This window comes from Panthera leo, chromosome A2 (genome assembly GCF_018350215.1).
Source record: "Panthera leo isolate Ple1 chromosome A2, P.leo_Ple1_pat1.1, whole genome shotgun sequence".
Taxonomy (NCBI): domain Eukaryota; kingdom Metazoa; phylum Chordata; class Mammalia; order Carnivora; family Felidae; genus Panthera; species Panthera leo.
Genome location: NC_056680.1, coordinates 167,370,423 through 167,390,652, shown reverse-complemented (window position 1 = coordinate 167,390,652; position 20,230 = coordinate 167,370,423). Strand labels below are relative to the sequence as shown.

At 46.5% G+C, this 20,230-nt stretch overlaps 1 protein-coding gene across 7 annotated transcripts in view; it reads left to right on the top strand.

Annotated features, from left to right (window-relative positions):
* PTPRN2 (protein tyrosine phosphatase receptor type N2) overlaps positions 1-20,230 on the top strand; it is an 811,978-nt gene that overhangs the window by 14,436 nt on the left and 777,312 nt on the right. For 2 of the 7 annotated variants that reach the window (XM_042927239.1, XM_042927238.1), the window contains exon 1: positions 2,285-2,552. The exons of 3 other annotated variants lie outside the window; for them this stretch is intronic. In XM_042927239.1, coding sequence (XP_042783173.1) covers positions 2,354-2,552 — 199 coding nt within the window. In that variant the 5' untranslated portion in view covers positions 2,285-2,353. Of the gene's footprint in view, positions 1-2,284; positions 2,553-20,230 lie in introns of those variants that run through there. 2 more of the 7 variants (XM_042927247.1, XM_042927242.1) reach the window with 2 other exon arrangements.

The window sequence follows — 20,230 nt, the reverse complement described above, 5'->3', positions numbered from 1 at the left end:
TTAAAGTAATTATTAATCATTAAAATATTGTTGCAGGTACAAAAACTTCTCTGTACTCACCAAAATTATTAGTAATGTTTCAGGTGCTTGGTTTTTATTTTTAAATTTTATTTATTTTTATTTTAGAGAGAGAGAATGCGTGTGTGTGCAGGGAAGAGGGGCAGAGAGAAAGAATCTCAAGCAGGCTCCATGCTCAGCATAGAACCTGAAATGGGGCTCAGTCCCATGACCCTGGGATCATGACCTCAGCTGAAATCACGAGTCGGAAGCTTAACTAACTGAGCCACCCAGGCATCTCCAGATGCTTAATTTTCAAATGTCTTTAATCTTGATGGTTTCAGGCTGTCATTATCTACTATCTCAAGGCACAATATGCAGTTAGAACAGTGTCCACTGTTGATGATAATATATGTAAATCCACATTTAGAAAAATCTGAAGAACGAATTTTAATCTTTTCAGCTGCCTTCTTGTTGGGTCTAATTAAATTGCTATGCCTTTGACCTCAGAAGGTGTCTGAAGGACAGTTTCCGCTGGGAGAAGTGTCAGCATTGCAACCCCATTTTCTGTGTTTGTGTGGTCATTAACAATGTATGATTTCTTTGCAAGAATCCTTCAAGTGTCTGGTTTCATATTGTGTTGGTTAAAATGGGCCATCTAGTCCATAAATCACATCACCGGGCACAATGCATTGGAGTGGGCTGCAGTGCATCGTGAGAACCAGTGGCGGGTCGTTTACCCTTCTTCACCAGAACTCATAGGGCCGTTTGCCACTGGCCTCTTGAGGCTGCAGAATTAGCCCATATATCAAATACACATAGTTGTGAATTGGTATCAGTATGGGCACATATCCCAATATATATACTCAGTAATTTTTGCTGAATAAATAAAACAATTACAGGCTTATGGAGCTGGAAAAGGTTCCCTGGTCCAGTTTCAGCAATTTATAAATACAATATAATCTTATCTTGAAAATTTCTTGATGTTATCTGGCCTCTTCTGCATTTCTAGGGCACAGGTTCCCTTTCTCATCCCCTAGTCCATTTCTCTGGTGGTCAGCATAAAATGTTAATGAAATACAAAGGAATGTCAGTTCTCAGTTGAAGTTATCTGTAGCAGAACAGTCATTCAGTCCTATCAGGTAATTTTTATAAAAGTAAGGTGAGGGCAGGAAGTACATTTCTGCATCAGATTTTCTTGCTACTGTTCACTGTGTGTCACTCTAAAATCGAAATTCTCACCCTAAGAACATTTCCAAATGAATTAGTGACAATTCTTCAGACTAGACAATGTCACGGAGTGAGATTCACTTATTCAGTTGGAATAAAATGTAGATAATTCAGAGAATACAAATTCATATTTGCGCACTTACTGTACTGGCGACTGTCAGCTGAATGATATATATCAAACTTTCATTTTCATTTAGACACTGTTGTTTCAATATGAGCTTCAGCTTTGCTGGCTAAAGCCATTTCAGTGCCAAAGATCTTGGATAGAGTTCTGTGTCCAGTGGTGGTGGACTGAGTCGTTTGACTAATCCACTGAGAACACAAGAGAACCTGGACAAAAAGTAGGAAATATAAGAAGGATCAGAGTGAAGAGTTGGTGGTTGAGATCCAAGAGAGGAAAGTCAGCCAGTTCTGGGGGGGGACTGTAGGGGTTCTCTGGTGTGCCTTCCACATCAGAGTTGGGACCCCAGGAGGCTGCACACTAGGAGAAATGGTTCAACAGAGACAGGCAACCCTCCCTGCAGGGACAGAGACCCAGCGGTGAATCATCTCAGCTTCTGGTTGGATAAAGCTGTTGGGGGTCCTGGGATCCTTAACCACCAGGGGAGAAGCAAGAGCCCGTTTTCTTTGGAGGAAGGTGGCATCATTAGAATTTGGGGATAGCTCCATAGTTTCTCACATTGATGCCCAGAACCAAACAAAATGACATTTTCAGGGAAATTCAGACATTTATCCCTTGTCTGGTTTCTTCATTCTCGCTATGAATAAAGAGTACTAGTTTTCCCACCGAACTATAAAATTAAGCAAGTAAGGAAACCTTTGGTCAGTACCATGGATTGAGTACCTGCTATGTACTGTGGACTATACTGGGCACTGGGTATGAAACGTGAACAAGACAGTGTTGCTGCCTTCCAGAACCTTCCCTGCCTCCAAAACTTTCCCCGGATTTCCTCCCTCCAAAACCTCCCCTCCCTCCAGAACCTCCCCTCCCTCCAGAATCTTCCCTGCCTCCTGGAACCTTCCCTGCCTCCAGAACAATTTCTGTCTTCTAGAACCTTCCTGCCCTCCAGAACCTTCTTTGTCTTTCAGAATTTTCTCTGCCTTCCAAAACCTTCCCAAACCTTTCATGCCTTCCCATAACATCCCTGCCTTTAAGAACCTTCTTGCCTCCAAAAGACCACACCAGGACCTTTTCCTGTTCATTCCCAGTGCTTGTTCTACAGTAAAAAAAAATGTAAAGTTAATTTACTTAATAACTCTAGAGAATATTCCGTGCCATATACACTGCTCTTGGGTTGGGAAGCTCTTATCTGTAGAAGATTTTGGTGAGTAGGTACTAACTTTTTTATTCCATGTACATCTATTTCATTGTTTTCTAATTCTTGCCAGGAAATGGAGGCAGTGCCTATGAAGCTGGCTTTTTACCTTTTGGGAACCTTAAGAAATAGATGTTTTCCATTAGATGTGCTGAAAAATACAGGCTTTATTACAAAATAGCAACATGCAAAAACAAAACAATCACAGAACAAAATGACATGAAATAGGGAAAACTGAGTAAAAACTGAAGACTCATTAGGTGGAGTGTTAGGTACAGCTTGAAAACACACCACACAGAGTGCTTGCAAATGTAGTGGCTCCAGGGCAAAGGGTATCTTGGGAAGGGTCCTGTGGCGTGCATGGCCTTCCTCCCCTCCTCCTCCTTGTTCATAGTGCTTGTGACTTTGCTGTCTGGGTTGTGTGGGGCTTTGCATGGGGTGGCTGCCACCGCAGGTTCAGTGCTATGAATTGTTTCCTCAGCCGCAAAGTACAGTTGACCTCAATCTACCAGTTTATAAAGTGTTCCATAGATCAGCATGGAAAGGCTAAAATGTGACCTATCATCTTTAGGTGCCTTTGCCAGTCAGGGTTTTGGGGTTATTTTCTTTCTCTGCTCTGTCTCTGCGTGGCTTGGTTGTGGAATTGACCTTTGGCTTCTTCTCTGGGCTATGTCATGAATTACCAGCTGGGAAAAGCAGAAGGTGAAGTGTTCATGGAACGAAAATGAGAGTGAGAAAGAAGAGCTCTTGTCTAGATTTGGCGTATGCTTGGCTCTGTGGTGTGCAGGGGTGTGAGTGCTCAGCTGTTGTCCTGACTGCACAGACCAGCTTGTGACTCTGGGTGAGTCGTGACCTTCTGGGCCCACGGTCCAGCCTGTGAGTGAGTGGAGGGCAACACTTGATTTTGTGTGAGATTTGGGGCCCAAGTTTCCTCCTTGATGACTTCGGTTTGCCTCACAGCCCCTGTGCTCATTGTTCCAGAGTCTCCCTGTGTTTCTAATAGGTGGGTCCCAGGTCTGGGGCAGCACCCCTGCCCTAAGACCTAATGGAGGGGCACGAGTCCTGGGACCTGAAGTGGGTGAAGCCCCAAGGGGAAGTGGAGGGAGAGGAGGGAAGAGTAGGACCACCTGTGTTATGATGAGTGAAGGCCCTGGAAATCGGGGTCATCATACACTCTTTCTAACCCAAGCACAGGAAGGAAACATCACTCTAAGCTGGATGCTCTTCCATCTTTTGAAGCAGGGCTTTTCCCTCATCAGTTTTGTGTATGGGTCTGGTGCTCTGCATTTTCTAACAGGGCTGCGGGAGGGGTTCAGTGGCAGTAGAGGCGTTAGAAGTTAGATTGACAACGTGTTACTGTTGCCGGTGTACTCAGATGCTCAGGAAAACAAAGAGGGAGCGTGGCAGGCAGCAGCAGAGGATAAATCTTGCGAGAAGGACAGCCAGTTCTCTGAGAGGCTTTGGAAAAGATGAGGCACTCCATTCTCATGGCTTTCGATGGTGAGATTATGGCTTTTCCAGCAGGGAGAATGACAGATAGGTTTGCATTGCGTGAGCCTTTCCCGTTCCTCCGTCTCCTGGACAGGGTGATCGAGTGTATGTCCTTTTACAGTGAACAGCCAGGCATCTTCCTTGTGGGAAGTGGGGTCAGATGGGTGCATACACAATGCAGTACCCTTAGGCTTACTGAACTGTCCTGTGTCTGTCTCTCTGCCCCAAAGTGCAGTGATGAATGTTGTGTTAGGTCCTCAAGCACCAGGGAAGTAGAGCATAGGGCATCTGGATTTGCCTTGGGTTTTGTGGAGGCCCAAACTTGATTTCTTTCTAGATTGCTTAGCGATGATCTGGTTCTTGGTATCCAGTCCACACTCCCTTAGGAAGCCTGACTCATAACCCAGAAGTCAGTGTAGTACCTGGGGGTGTGCACCCAAGGAGTAACTAGTGTGGATTATTTCCCCTGAGCTGCCTGGAGGACCAAACCTGGTCACCTGGTGAGTTTGGAGCGGATGTAGTGTCGCTAACACTGCAGGACGATGAGTGGCTCCTCCCATCAGGTCACATCTTCTCACTTTTAAGACTTGTTTAAATTCTGAGACTTTATTTATTTGTTTATTAGTTAGTGATTATTGATACCAGGTGGTAGTTTTTTTTTTTTAAAGCATTTTAAATCGGAAACCTAAAGATTCAGAGACTTTCTGTAGGTTCTCCTGAAATTAAAAGAAAAACATGGCTTGCTAAGTCTATGAAATAAAAAAAACAGAAACCACTATTTTATGGAATATTTACTTTTTTTCCTTCAGTTTTATTGAAGTACAGTTAACATACAGTACACATACGTGTAAGTTTAAGGTGTGGTACAGCATAATGACTGTGAATTGATGGCCACATGAAGTTTAGTTAGCATCCTTAATCTTATCAGATACAAGACAAAAAAAAAAGAAGGAAAAAGAAAAATGTTTTTTTCCTTGTGTTGAGAACTTTTAGAATTTACTCTCTTAGCAACTTTTAAACATACCATGCAGCAGTGTTAACTGTAGTCATCGTATTGAAGGGATATTTCTATGAAGTGTTATAGGTGAGTGAGATCTGCGCCAGAAGTGTGTTTAGAGTATTTGTGGTAAATATCACAATTTCATGCAGTATAAATCAAGCACATGATTGACACCAGTATTTGAAGAACTTGTTTCCCTACATGTTTCCTCAGTGTGTTGGAAAAAGGAAATGTAGTCTAAAAGTTGTTGGTTTTTCTTCCAAGCCAACAACCCTGGAAGGAATCGTTTAATGTTCTACCCTCTCTGGGAGTAACAAAAAAAATAAAGGGGTTCCTTATGTTATGAGTGACCAAATTATCTACTTTCTCTGGACCTCATTTCCCCCATCTATAAAATAAAAAGCTGAACTAAATATATTCATAGGTATGCAGTTTCTAATAGATGAGAGTCACCTTCCTGTATGTGTGTCTTAGCAGCAGCAATGGGCATAGCTAACAGCACGCTGGTCATTTCTTCCTCCACGATGGCCTGCAGCTCTGTTCTGCATGTCTGGGATAGGGCGTGGTGCCTGTGTCCTGGGCCAGGACCCTCTCCAGAGTCTTTCCTTCCCCCAAAGCCCCCTAACATTTCCCTGCTCCTCATTATCTGACTGCTTTCAGCACGACACCCTGCCTCTTTCCTCCATCCTGGATATGACGCCCCACCTCTTGCCTGGTTCTGGAGGGCTGTGTCCGTGTTAGATTCCTCCTTCCTTCAGCACTTCCCATTGGTTGATTAACTTGGATGTTGGGTTGCCTCCTTTGAGGGGTGGGCCAGCTCACTCATCACATGGCAGGAACTTGTGCATTTGTCAGATAATGAGGGAGCCTGCAGGTCTGGAAAGAGCCCGCTGTGTCTCAGCCTTGACATTTTACATCGCCATAATGAAAAGCCTTCCTAAAATAAATGCTGCCTGCGTAATGTCTAATATATTCTGTTTGGAGGGTGGAAAATGCAATCGCAGGCACAGCCTGGTCTCAGCCAGCTTGTTTGTCATGGTGACAGGACGGCCTGTCGTGAGCTCAGGAATTTTCTGGCCTAGAAAAGATTGGAATAAACACCATAAATATCCAGGGAAGTGCAGTGCAAGATACATTTCATTCATTGACTTGGATAAAAGCCATTTAGCTTCCTTTAATTTTTTTGATCATTTCTGTAGTTTTAGTGTTTGCCATGGGACTGGCCATGATGACAGGACTGTCAGGTAATCTGTGATAATGAGGACAGCTGACTTGAGGAGGACAGGTGTGACACCTCCTTTGGGGGTTGTTCTCACTCTCCTTCCACCAGATGAAATGATAAAGAAGATGAAAATCCTTTTCTTCTTTGGAGATGCTTAAAGAAGGGGAAAAAAAACCCAGTAGCTCAGAAAGTCCAGGGCCCCCTCACTTTTATTAAAAAAAAAAATTTTTAATGTTTGTTTATTTTTGAGACAGAGAGAGACAGAGCGTGGCCAGGGGAGGGGCAGAGAGAAAGGAAGACACAGAATCCGAAGCAGGTTCCAGGCTCCAGGCTCTGTGCTGTCAGCGCAGAGCCAGATGTGGGGCTCGAACCCATGAACTGTGAGATCATGACCTGAGCCGAAGTTGGATGCTTAACCAACTGAGCCACCCAGGGCCCAGAGGTTACAGACCTGGGCTGGCCCAGGCTCAGGGAAGGCGGGTGGTGGGGTTGTGCCACTGGCCTGGAGAAGGGTCTGCAGTGTCACTGGTGACCCTCTGACTACCGTTTTCATCTCAAAATGCTTAGGAGCTGACAGGACCTTCTGATTTTTGTGGATAAAGCAAGTAATTTGATCTCCATTGTCATCAAAACCATTCATAACCTCAGAGAGAGGTTTTATAAGAGGAGAATGGCTAAGACAAAGGAAATGACTTAGAGGATAGAGCTATGGTTAGTAAGTGGGTCCAGAGTCTGGTGACTGTGGAAGTCCCTTAGCACCTCCATGCCACAACCTCCTCATGTGTAGGGGGGACAGTTGTGTTAAGGCTTGAGTCAGAGCATTTCTGTCCATTATGTGGAGAGTGACATGACAGAGGGGCGTCCTGGCCCTCCAGCGCCCACGTGTCTACCCCCAGTGGGTTCTACCAGGACTGTCTATGAGCTGAGGCCGCATATCCCACATGGGGACTTTGATGTTGACCTGGGGACCCTCACCACACTGGAATTCCAAGGGAAGCCGCACTTCTGTGAACACAGCCACTTAGTGCTGGACCAGGTGGAGTGGTGGGGCCGGGGTGGCTCTGTCTTCCCCTCAGGATGGGTCTTGGCTCTCTGAAGAGTGCCCTGACATATGGCTTATTTAAAAGTCACTCACTTAGCTCTGTTATGACAGTCGATGTCAGGCAGCCACACATACTGGCCCCACGAGCTGCAGATCTGCTGCATGTCTAGTCGGATCCTGGTGTCTGGACCCAGGTGTAGCCTGGGCTGCCTTCTGTTCTGGGGCCCTCATGGCTTTATAGACAAGAAGGTTCATGCTTGTCTGTCCTGTCCTTCCCCCTCTCCCTATGATGTCATTTTCTAAGCCACCTCAGCATCCCTGGGGCTGTGTACGATTTGTATAAAGGCCGCATATAGGGCAGGGTCTGGACCATGGGCCTGCCTATAGCTTCTCACGAATACCCATTCCATTAAGAAGCAAGTGTGTGCACAAAGGGATGATTTAGGTCCCTGTGTGTCCCCTGGTGTCATCCTTGGGCCTGCACACACTTCTCTTTGCTCTAGAAAGGCCTTTATACCCCATCATGTTCCTGGCTAATTTACGCCAAGGAGCCTTTCCTGGGGCTGAAGGACATCCTCCCTGCTGGTTGAGCCAGGTGCTCTCTGGGCCTTACCTTTCAGCCTCTTACCTGCCCTAAAACTGATGTGTGCCTGGTGAAGCTACAGCAGAACGGGTCTAAACAGAGATGGGGACTTAGTGGGGATGAGGGGATTAAGTAAGGCAGGTGATCCCAGGAGTGTGCAGGTGGACAGCTGGGATCAGGACACCTACCGCCTGGCTCCCTGCTGATGTGCCGTCCTGGGGCTGAGTGCCGTTTGTGTTCCTGTGTGGTCTCCAGGCCTCACAGAGCACTGGGGTGAGTGGCGAGGGCCCAGGGTGTCCCACCCCGTGCCCTCTTGGTGGGAGTAGAGTCACCTCAGCCTCTTCCAGGGTGATTAGCCATATTCATCACAAAAAACACAACCATATGACCTGAAATGCCACTTTCTAGGAATTTGCCCTACAACCTACTTGCACACACGTGAAGAGATGTTTGTGCAGTCATCTTCATTGCTACTTTTTTTTTTTTTTTTTTTTTGGTTATAATCCTAGGAACAACTTAATTTTTGTAACAAGAGACTGATTAAATGTGTCATATCTATACTGTAGAGTCTTGCAGTTGTTGAAAAGAATGAGGTAGAACAATCTCCAGAGATCTGGTTATTAATACTTATAGTGATGGTTAACTCCCATTGGGAGCTTGCTGTGTGCCTGGCACCACTCCGTGCCCTTTGTGCCCTTTGTCTCATGTAGCCCTCACACTGCCCTATGGTGCAGGAGACACACTCAGGCACTGGCTTCAGAGCCCGAGCTCTTAACACCACAATAAATATGCAGGTGTGAAAAATGACCCCATTGGCAGGTTTTAAAAATATATACTGGATCCTGTAAATAAAAAAGGCCATTTATTAAAAAACAGGAATCTTATCGAAGATCCCACCAACTTTTCAAAGTTTATTAGGGGATAAGATGAAGGTGGGTGAGATTGGACCTATAGAATCCCTTATGGGGTCTTGGGGTCCCCTTCCTCTCTCTCAGGCCCTAGGGTTCACAGAAGGGGTATGGCCAGAGCCTACAAGGATGCCCAAATGTTGGAAGCAGGAATGCATGTCCGGCGTTCCTATTCGAGCTACCAGGAGCAGCTGAATGCTGTGTAATTAGCTCTGTTTGGGAGAAATGTTTGTTGTAATCAAGTCGTATTTCCAGGGTTTTACAGCCCAGTTGTTTTCTCAGCTTGTACCAGCTGGGTGTTGGCACCGCCTCACCCAAACTTCAGATTATGAAACATCATCATTTGCAAACTGCTGTATGAACAGGCTTGTATTTTGTTGTGCTTTTGGTTCTTCCTGATCCCCCTTGTGTCCGTTCCCTTTGGATCTTTGCTGTGTTGAAGTTCAGGAATAGGCCATTGGTGAATAGTTGATGCTGGATGATCAGTCATAGAGATTCTGCCTTTCCACCTCAGGACCCTCCCCTTGCCCAGGTCTTTAGCTGCGAGTTTGCAGTCCTGTTTTGCTGGCAAGCTCTCAGGTCCCTCTGTGCTGGTGGATGCCTTCTTTGTCTGCACAAAGCAGAGGGGGTTCTCTGTGCGTGAGGGTTGGCCATGGTGGGCAGTTCCTCTGCAGCCAGGAGGACCACTCTTTTCTGAGGGGACATTTATGTGGGAAAGACTGAGCTTCCAGCCTCTGCTATCTGCTGATGCTGGCAAGGATCAGGGAGACATTCTGTGCTTTTGAAGGACCTGTACTCAGTATAAAGAAGGCTTTTTATGTCTTTGGTTTGGTATTTAGTTAATCCACTTCCGTCCACATGTGGGATTTTGAGCCTACTCCCATTATGTTTTGGCACGGGCTGCTGGCAGTGTTCATCCCATCATCGATCCTGAATTGCTTGCTGTGAGCCTTCCAAGTCTGTGTAACCCGTGGGGTTGGTGGTACAACAGAAGATGCACTTCATGAATTATTAAGACCAGTGGTAATCGAAGAGCTTCACTCTCATGGTATATTACTCAACACATTCTTCTTTAGGCATCTAGAGCAAGTGTACAGGGCATCCACACGAGGATCAGCGGTGCTGCTTTTAAAGTGCTAAATGGACTATTAATAATCAGGAGCTTTAACATATCGCTGACTTTATTTGTGGGAGATGGAGGGGGTGTCGTAATGCAGACAGGCCCTGGGTGTCGCTGCACTGACTTCGATTTTGTTTGTTGCTGTTGTCACTGTTGATTTCATGGTCACTTCTCACGGGAAGGGAAGGTGGACGTAGGGCTATATACCCCTGTCCCCACCTCGGAAGACTTGTACGGGGGGTCATGAAATCCTAAGACATGTGTCCATTGGTTTGTTTGCTAATCCATTTGGCACCAGGGAGAGGGAGATTTGAGGGTCTCCCCCCTGTTGAAACATATCTAAAGGGACTTTGGTCTGTGAGCTTCTTTCAGGCTCCTTTCTTGTGACCATGATCACCCACACTGTGGAGTTTCAGCCAAGTGTTGGCAGTGGGGACGTCGATGATTTCAGAAGTGGCTGTCTGCCCCTTGAGAGTGTCTTGTCTTGCATAGGGATTCTCCAATTGAGAGCTGGTGGGGTGGGGGGCATGTTAAAATGCAGTTTCTGATTCAAGTTTGGACTTTCAAGTTTGCATTTCTGGGGCCACATTTAAGAAAGTGAGGTCTGAAACAGTGTTAGAACTGATAAACTAAGCAATAAAACCCTTGTTACTTGGGAATCAGGAAAAAGTTTCAGCCTGCTTTAAAAGAAAAAACGAAGTAACACTAAAACCTGCTGGTGTGCGTGTAAGACCATTTGGCCTTTTCTTTAAAAAAGCCTTTTGTATTCAAAGAAAATGTACAGGTATTGGAGGTTGCCATAGTCCACAGAAGCATACGTTCCCGTGTTAAAAAAGAAGGCTTGTGTGGAGAACCCCTTCCCCAAATGGCTGCCAGGGACCTGTTTCCCAGGCAGGTGTTTACCTCTTAGACCTGAGTCATTAGCTTTTCTATAGTGATAGGTGTTGCAAGATTTGTAATTTTGAAAGATACCCTGAAATGTCAAGAGAATTGTTGGGGTTGTTACTTCTAGAACCATTAGACTGTTCTGGCTTCAAGGAACTACAGGAATAATTATGGATGCCCTGATCCACTTAATCTCTGAATTTCTGAGATTTGTTGACTTGGTCAAGTTTACAAGGGTGGGGGAATTTAAAATTAGAACCCAGGGCTCATGACTCCTAGACCCTGCCCATTCACCACTAACAGAGCAACTCCCACTTACGGAATGCCTACTGCATGTTGGGATCAGTGAACCTTTTTGACCTGGATGCATCAAACATCAAGTCAATTAATCGATGCCCAGTCACACCTGAAGGAACACTGTGTGGGCAAGATTTCTAATGGAATGAAAATTCTGAGTTCTTATGATAGTTGTTTGCCCCTTAGAAGGATACAAGAGTTAAGACAGCTGACTTCTCTTAAGGACATTTGGTGCAGCTTTCCATTCATTTTTTGTCAAGCCAGATATTTTTAGCTCTACCTTCAGGGATAACAGTTTGTGCCTGTCGATTTCTGTTCTCGAAGGGCTTCATATACAGAGCTCTGTCCTCTTTACTGCTGCATATGGTAAGTTTCTTCATATGAAAGCCAGGCAAGTGGCTTGACCTACATCAAAGGGTCATTGGATGAACTGCCTCATCCCAAACATGCAGTGAGCAAGGCCACCTATTCTCATTGTTAAGCTGAGAGTTCTGCTCTTATTTGGTTCACAATAAATATCAGTTCCACTTTCATCTAACAATCAATGAGGAAAAAAAAACACCTTTGTTTTGTCGCTTGGCTAGGTCAAGACATTTACTTGTTACTCTGAGTGTCTCACAAATCATTAGAAACCACACAATGGAAAATCAACATATGCCCATTTCCGGGTATATACCCCGAAGAACTGAAGGCAGGATATCTTGCCCCCATACTCATAGCAGCACTATTCACAGTAGCTAAAATGTGGGAGTAACCCAAGTGTCCATCCACAGATGCATTGATTGTTCTATGCAAACAGTATGATCTGTACAAACAATGGAATGTTATTCAGCCTTAAAAAGGAAGGAAATTCTCACATCTGCTACAACATAGATGAACCTTGAGGACATTATACTAAGTGAGATAAGCCAATCACAAAAGGTCAAGTACTGTGTTATTCCACTTTTATGAGGTCCCTAAAGTTGTCAGATTCTTAGAGACAGAAAGGAGAGGGTGGGCACTGGGGGCTGAGGGAGGGGGACAGAGTTCCATGTCTGCAAGATGGAAAAAAGGTTTTGGAGATCTGTTGTACAACAATATGCGTAGAGTTAACATTACTGGACTGTACACTTAAACATGGTTAAGATGGTAACTTTTATGTTATGTGTTCTTTAACACAATAAAAAATTAAAATATGTAAATGGAAAGAAAGCAGCAAGGTGAGTTTAGTTTTATAACATATCCCTGTTGCTTGGATGTCCTTGTAGAGTCTATCTTGACTTGCAGGCCTTGTGGGGTTCTGGGGACCTAGATTCCTAGCAGCGGGTTAGTTGGCCCACACACATTCTCTGTTGATGTCCCTCAAGTGTGAGAACATGGGGATGTGGGGCCATGGGAACCTGGTGTGGGAGGTTCCCCAGAAGGAGGTCTTAGTCGTAAAGGCCTGACAATACATGCCCTGGAGGGCCAGGCATTCCCTCCCCCTGGACCACATTCCAAAACAGAAGCCTAGTTAAGTTCTATGTCAAGACTTTTCTCGTGTCTGTACGATGTGTTGTGTGGTTGTTTGGTGGCCTTCCAACAATGGAACAGCCATGATTGTCATTGGAAATGAATGCTCAGTTAGAGAGAATGGGGTAAATGAATGGACATACCTATGTAATGGAGTCCTGTTTGGCTATTTATTGGCCTGAAAGGTGGGATTATGTTGTTCTGAAGAGGGAAAAAACCAGGTCTCAAAAAAATCTGACCCAGTCTGGTTTAAAAAAAATATATATTCATGGTGTCTTGTGTATCTGTATATGAGCGGGACTTGGGAGTGCATTTTGTTATCTTCTTTTTACTTCTCTTTATTTTATTTATTTACTTATTTATTAAAATGTATGTTTGTATGTATTTTTTATTTTAAGTAAACTCTACTCCCAATGTGGGGCTTAAACTCATGACCCTGAGATTAAGAAAGGCATGCTCTACCTACTGAGCCAGCCAGGTGCCCTTACTTCTGTTTACTTGAGGAAAACACTGTGTAATGAGAGCAATAAAAATTAGTTTCTAATGTAAAATGTGTAACTTATCTTTTTAAATTCTTTTTTAACATTTATTTATTTTGGAGAGAGACAGAGAGATACAGAGCATGAACAGGGGAGAGGCAGAGAGAAAGGGAGACACAGAATCTGAAGCAGGCTTCAGGCTCTGAGCTGTCAGCACAGAGCCTGATGTGGGGTTCGAACTCACAAACCATGAGATCATGACCTGAGCCGAAGTCGGAAGTTTAATCGACTCAGGCACCCCATGACTTATTTCTTTTTAAATGCGTTAATGAAGAACAAAGAAAACGTGAGAGAAAAATCTTATCTCAGAACCAGACCTTATTCCCATGGGTGGTTCTGGGGAGTCGGTCCCTCAGCCCTCAGTGCCTCTGCCCTGTTGGGCCTGTGGTCAGCATCAGGGGTCTGGGTTTGAGCTGTTCTGGGCCTTGGGACCTATACTGCTTTGATGTATTGGCTGATCTCAGCATGAGGTTCCTCTTCTGATTACAGAATAACAGTAGTAAGGAAATCCCCATTTGTCATGAAGATTAATGAGCAATGCAAGAGAAGATGTCCTCTTCCTCCTCCTGGGCCTGGTGTCTTTGCTTATGCTATGGGAGCTTCCTGCCTCTGGTCGGGGAGCCTTCCGCCCATGGAAGTTGAGAGCCCTTCAGAGGATTCCAGAACTGCTTTTTTCTTGTCTTGTATTGATGTGTAGAGAGGGTCCAGAACCCATCCTTGACTGGCCTGAGTGAGGGGAAGAACCTGTTCATCTCTGTGCTGGATTATGGACACTGCTCCTCACCTTGCCTTCATGGCCTCTGTTGGCATCTCTGCTTTAACAAGCTCCTTTGGTTCAGACCCACTTACATTGTTTTTGGTGCCTGAAAACATTAGTGGAGATGGCCCTCTGGGTGCCCATGCTGAACCTCATCCCTGGGGCCCACTGATGGTATTTGTTGCCCAGACACCCCCCAGGGGCAGTACACTAAAGACAAAGGCTAATGCTGGAAGGCTGTGACCTTGGGCCTCAGCATCTATACTCAGGGGACCAAGCTGAATGGGGTGAGTCTTGGTTAAAGGTGATCGATCAAACACATCAGCTTGGACTCTAAGAATGCAGCATTAGCACTGGGCTGAAGGTGACTGTCCTGTAGGAGTTATTTAAGAGGGGCATTGCCAGGTGGACAGTAGTAAGGCCTAGGCGGGGTGGGTGATTAGTGATGAAGCTTTGGGGTGATGGTGGGGTTCGTGGGGTCTGGAACTGATGGCCAAGAAATAATTTGTGGAGACATGTTTGGTGCAAAAAGGTGATTTTATTAAAGCCTGGGGACAGGACCCGTGGGCAGGAAGAGCTGCCCAGTAAGTGTGTGTGTGTGGGGGTGACCATTTTATGGAGTCGAGGGAGATAAAGCCAAGAGGGAGTTTTCAAAGAGACTGTCACATGCTGAAGACTTACTGGAGGCCTAGCTTTTGTCAAGCTAAGGTTGTTTTTCCCTCTAGCAAAGTATTAACATTAAGACAGTAGGGATTTTCTGGACTTCAGGGTATGATGGGATTGCCTTTTTCTGGTAAACTGGTAGAAGCTCTTATCAGTTTAGCCATTTGTTTGTTTGTTTGTCTTGTCCTTTTCTGTTTTGGGGTAGCTGGGAGTGTCCAAGGAATATCACACAGATCCCACCTGGGCTGGGAGGGGGTGCTAGCTTTTGCTTTGCCCCCCAAGCTTGCCTCACGCTCCCTCATCTTTAGTGCCTCACCAAGAGAACAGACTGATGAGGTTTTCATCCACAGAAGACATGGGAAAAACAACTCAACTTGCTTTGCTTCTGTTAAGTGGTTAGCCTGATGCCAGGCGTTGCACAGTTCCGGGAATGCTAACTCTGGATCTCTAGGGGAGGACGGTCCAAAGTGCTCACTCATAGAGTACCTTCCTATGGTGCTCCCAAGGGGCTGGGGAATCAGGGCTGAGGATTCTGCTTTCCAGGGCAGGACCACAGTTTCTTCCCATAATAGGTTCTTTGGAAGAGAATAAAAACAAGGAAAAGAAAACTGGAATTATCTCTGGAACATCCATGTTTATGGACCATTCCTGCATGCTGGGCTTGGCTGAGCATTTGGACACCAAAGACAGCAGATGCAGTCCCCACCCTCAAGAAGCCAGGTTCTTCCTGACCCTGCTGGGTTTTCTTGTTCTGCATCTTGTCTGTCCTAAATCTACCGCTCCCAAATTCAGGGGCAGCCTCTGCCATTCTCCCTACCAGTGCCCTTGGTGAGTTTTGTGGCTTTTACTGTCATCTCCTGGTTTCAGTCACTCTGGAATGGAGAGCCCACTTACATTGATCCCTGATAGTTCTTTGACTTTTATTGTTGAGGCAGATTGGACTTTTGTGCCCTGTGGGCTCATTGTGGGGCAGGGTAAGCAGAGTTCTCTGGCTAAATCTGACTGTTCTTACCCTGCAGCATGATTTGTGGATTATCTGGGATTTTATGTCCTGCAGGTAGAGGGGGGTGTTTATTTAACTAAGGGGCTTGCTTCATTTCAGGCTCAGAAACCGCTCATATTAAGAGATGCTGCATCAGGTGTTCATGAACAATTTCCCAATGAGAGCCACGTTGGGGTCTGGCTGTAGCTCCAAAAGCCTGGGGACAGGGAGGGTTCATAGGAAAGCCTGTGATTGGAAGGTGATCCTAGAATCACTTGGCTCTCAGCCTTGTCAGTGGAGCTAGCTTGCCGGAGTTCCTGGACCCACGGCAGGCAGTGGAGAAAAATCCCAACCTTGGGCCTTTGTTCAAGGCTCACATTCCTCCTGGACCAGACAGAGATGGAAGCACTTCAGGGTTTCAGGCTCTCAGTCTTGGCTCACATCAGCCCCCCGTGCCATCATGGGGAATTAAGAGAAAGGGTTATATCTCCTAAAACAAGCACCGAGTCAAATCAACCCAGCTACGTAGAAAAAGTTGTAGAAGTATACTTTAAAATCCACTCAATAATAGTAACTAACATTTACAGCAATCTGAAAAGCTCTATGGGCATTTTCTTTTTTTATTTTCACAATAAATTCATTTGTACAGATGAGGAAGCCTACAGATGAGGAAGTACAGCAGCAGATTTGGGACCTGTTCCAGATGGGCTGTGGCCAAAGTCTGTGCTCACAACACTTTCCCACCTCTCCCTGCTCTGTGGGCCTCCTCCCCTCTGCACCCCTTCTGCTCCCCTCTCCTCCCCTCTTCTCCTCACTGTCATCCTGCTCCTCCTCCCCCAACATGTGGGAGAATGAATGGCAGCTTGTCCACGGGGCAGCATATCCATGAGTGGTGGGTCTTTGTGTAGAGGAGATGAGACAGGAGATAGGAGAGTTTGTCCGAGTCATCCATGGAGACAGAGCTTGCTTGCGGTCCGCCTGTATGGTCTTTAGGAGATTCCATGGGGGGGTCGTAGGATTGCAGAGGCATTTTCCATGGGGAATGCTGAGGTGCCATGGTTGGGACTGGCATTAGAGCCTTAGCAGCTGAGCTGAAAGGGGTGGGGTCAGGGGTCTGGGTTACTTGGTGCCAGAGCAGCCTCTGTGGGTTTCCTGGGGTACAGAGGGGCAGGAGCAGAGAGTGGTCTGAATATAGGGTGTGATGAGGTCAGCCTCCTGGAGCTGAGGGACCATGAGCAGGTGCTTTATCTTGTTCATTTTTTTTTTTTAATGTTCATTCATTTTTGAGAGAGAGAGAGAGAGAGAGAGAGAGCGAGAGAGCATGAGCAGGGGAGGGGCAGAGAGAGATGGAGACAGAGAATCTGAAACAGGCTCCAGGCTCTGAGCTGTCAGCACAGCGCCTGACATGGGGCTCGAACTCACAAGCTGTGAGATCATGACCTGAGTCGAAGTCGGATGCTTAACTGACCGAGCTACCCAGGTGCCCCTTGTTCATTTTTAATTACAGCCGTATGCCTGTGGTCTCCTCACAATCCTTTGATAGCCTGTGAGCTCCATGTCAGTTTGGATGAGTAGTAGCAGACCTTCTCCTGGCCTGCACAGTGGGTGTCCCAGGTGGAGGGCTTGTCTGTGGGGACCAGCCAGGAAGTGGCTGCCTGAGCCCCGTTCCCAGCTGCCTGGCCTTTGCTGGTCTTAGATTTGTTTCAGTGCTGTCATTGTAACTGATGCGAGGCCGTATTTTGTGCCCTCCGGGTTTCCTTCCCTTGGAGTTTCTAGATCCGTTGGCCTTTTGTGAATCCACCGCCCTTGCATTATTTACAGAGGAATTGGATCCGCAGAGACAACTGGGGAGGAGGGACAACTGTTCTGTTTTCTGTCTCTGCATTCCAAGTGCAAATATGACTTAAAAATAGATTTTTATGGAGGGACAAGAACGCCCACTCCATGGGCTCTTTGGCAGGAGAGAGACCTGGGCAGGGATGTCCGGGATTGGTCTTGGCTGCTGTTGCCTGGACACTGCTGAGACCCAGGTCACACCAAGGCAGCTACAGGTTGTCACAGCACCCTCCTTTGCTTCATCCCAGCTGGGCACTGGATCTGGCTGACCTCAGGTTGAACGGGACAGGTTTTCAGTTAATGTCAGGGACTTCATTCGCTGACGAACTGTAGTGGGAGAAACCATCCACCTGTGACTCACTATGGGAGGTTCATGTCAGCTTCGTTTCTAAGAACAAGATTCTGTCTTTCTTTAAAAAAAAGGCTGAATCATTGATGCAAACATTATTTACCCAGTATTCCTTCCTCTCCCATGGTAATCCAAGTCCTGTTTGTACATGCCTGTCCTCGTGTTGGATGAAGAGAATTTACAGATCAACATTAGACTCCATCCCTGGGCCTCTTTCCTGGGCGCCAGCCTACTGCTGCACCCCACATCAAAGAATGGCTCTATGGCAGAGGGCTGGTCCTTCTCTGAGTGAAGGGGGTTTTGCTGCCGTGTGGAGGAGCCTGGCAGAGGGTTCTGGAAGGTCTTTCCTAGGAGATGGTGTCAGTACAGACCTCAGGTTCTGGTGTTTGCTGAGTTTCATTCATTACAATGTACTATCCCAAAGCTTCCCTTCCTGGTTCAGCCCAATCACTCCTGTCTCCTCCTAGGTGGTGGCCAGGGTAGTGACTACCTCTTCTTGGTCTGGGCACTAGAGAGGCCCTCAGCCTGGAGGCATCTGAGTTCATGCCACTCCCTGCTGGGCTTCTCACTTGCTCCTGGGTACCCAGTGCTGTGGGTGGGCAATGTCATGCCTAGGAGTCATGACTGTCTCAGGCCATTTTGTTGTTTTTTTTTTTTTTTTTTTTTTTTAAATTTTTTCAACGTTTTTTTATTTATTTTTGGGACAGAGAGAGACAGAGCATGAACGGGGAGGGGCAAAGAGAGAGGGAGGCACAGAATCGGAAACAGGCTCCAGGCTCCGAGCCATCAGCCCAGAGCCTGACGCGGGGCTCGAACTCACGGACTGCGAGATCGTGACCTGGCTGAAGTCGGACGCTTAACCGACTACGCCACCCAGGCGCCCCAAAGGCCATTTTGATTAGTCTTGATGTACAGTCTTTAAAAAATGTCTGCAATACTGCGGATGGAGCAGTGCTGCCAGGTAAGACATTTGAGGCAGCTTCAGAGGCCAGACAGGGAATGTTGGCTTACAGCCATGAACTCAACTTTCCTAGGAGTACTTTTCATTAAAGGGTCCTTGTATTTCGAACATGAATCAGCTGCCTGCCTGACCCATTAGCAGATCACAGGAGCGATTCTAAGGGTCACTGGTCTCCAAGAAAACTAAGCAAGAATAAATCAAGCAATAGAAAGAAATTTGACTTTCTCTGCCTACAGCTAAATGCCATGGGATCGACTCCCCATGCTGGTTTGCGGTGTGTAGGAGGAAGAAACCTTTGGGGACAGTGACTCTGGGGTCTGCAGATGGGAAAATCAGGCATGAGGGTAGCACTGTGAATTCTGGAGGCTGCTTAGCTATGTGTCCTCCCACACTTGTTCTGGATTCTGTCACTTGTGAGGTGGGGGCATTAGGGACGCCTGATCTACCTTCCTCATACATACCCATTACATATACCACCCCGGGAGAGTGATTGTGTGATGATGGTGGCCCCAAGGTTAGAAGTCGCATGCAAGCCCTTACCCCTGCTGGCTATTGGCACTGGGGACAGCTGGGCCTCTGGGTGGGGCCAGTGGCTGGAGTTGCTATCCAGGGTCATTCCACAGTCGCTTTCCTCTCTAGTTGGCCTTCTGAGTACCTCAGAGATAATGCATTTATTATTACTTAGGGGACAGAGGCTGTGTCTGTTCAGTGACCACTTGCTTGCAGAGGACATGGAGGGCAGCTAGCTGGACATACCTGCAAAGGCATTTACATGTTGCCAGCAGTGACTTATTACAAGGTCAGAAGCTGTGCTCAAAGCTCATGCTGCAGGGACTTCCCATCTCTGGGGCAGGTGGAAATCTCAAGATGCTAGAAAGTTCTCTATATGTTGAACTGAAGCCAAGTCCTCTATACCTTTCACCCAAGTGGGTGAATTAAATAACCATGACTCCTTGTTACTTTCCCCCAAAAGGACACAGCCAGTTTCCAGACCCTTCATTTCTTGTTATTGTGCTCCTTTGCCATCTGAAAATCTCCCTTAAACCATGAAGTAGGTTGGATGTTAGCCTCCAGCCTTGTTGCTGTCCACTTGTTGGGTGAACTCTCTTAGGTTGATGGTGGGAGTCTCTGGGTATGGCTCTCTTGAGGCCTACTGGGCACTAGGATAGGACCTGGGGCTCTTCCTGGAGTGAGTGCTTGACATGCCACCCCCCCTTTATTTTTAATTTGAAAAAGAGACAGAGGGAGAGAGAGAATCCCAAGAGAGAGCATGTATGTGTGAGGGGGGTAGGGGAGGGCATGTGAGGAGGGACAGAGAGAGAGAGAGAGAGAGAGAGAGAGAGAGAATCCCAAGCAGGCTCTACACTCAGCACAGAGTCCGATGCAGGGCTTAATGCCACGACCCTGGGATCATGACTTGAACCAAAATCAAGAGTTGGACCCTTAACTGACTGAGCCAGCCAAGTGTCCCTGAAATGCCCCTTTTCAAGCTACATTTCTGAGTCTACGTTGCCTCAAAAGGAAAATGGGGGGCTGCAGTGCCTACCCTTTAAGACTGGGA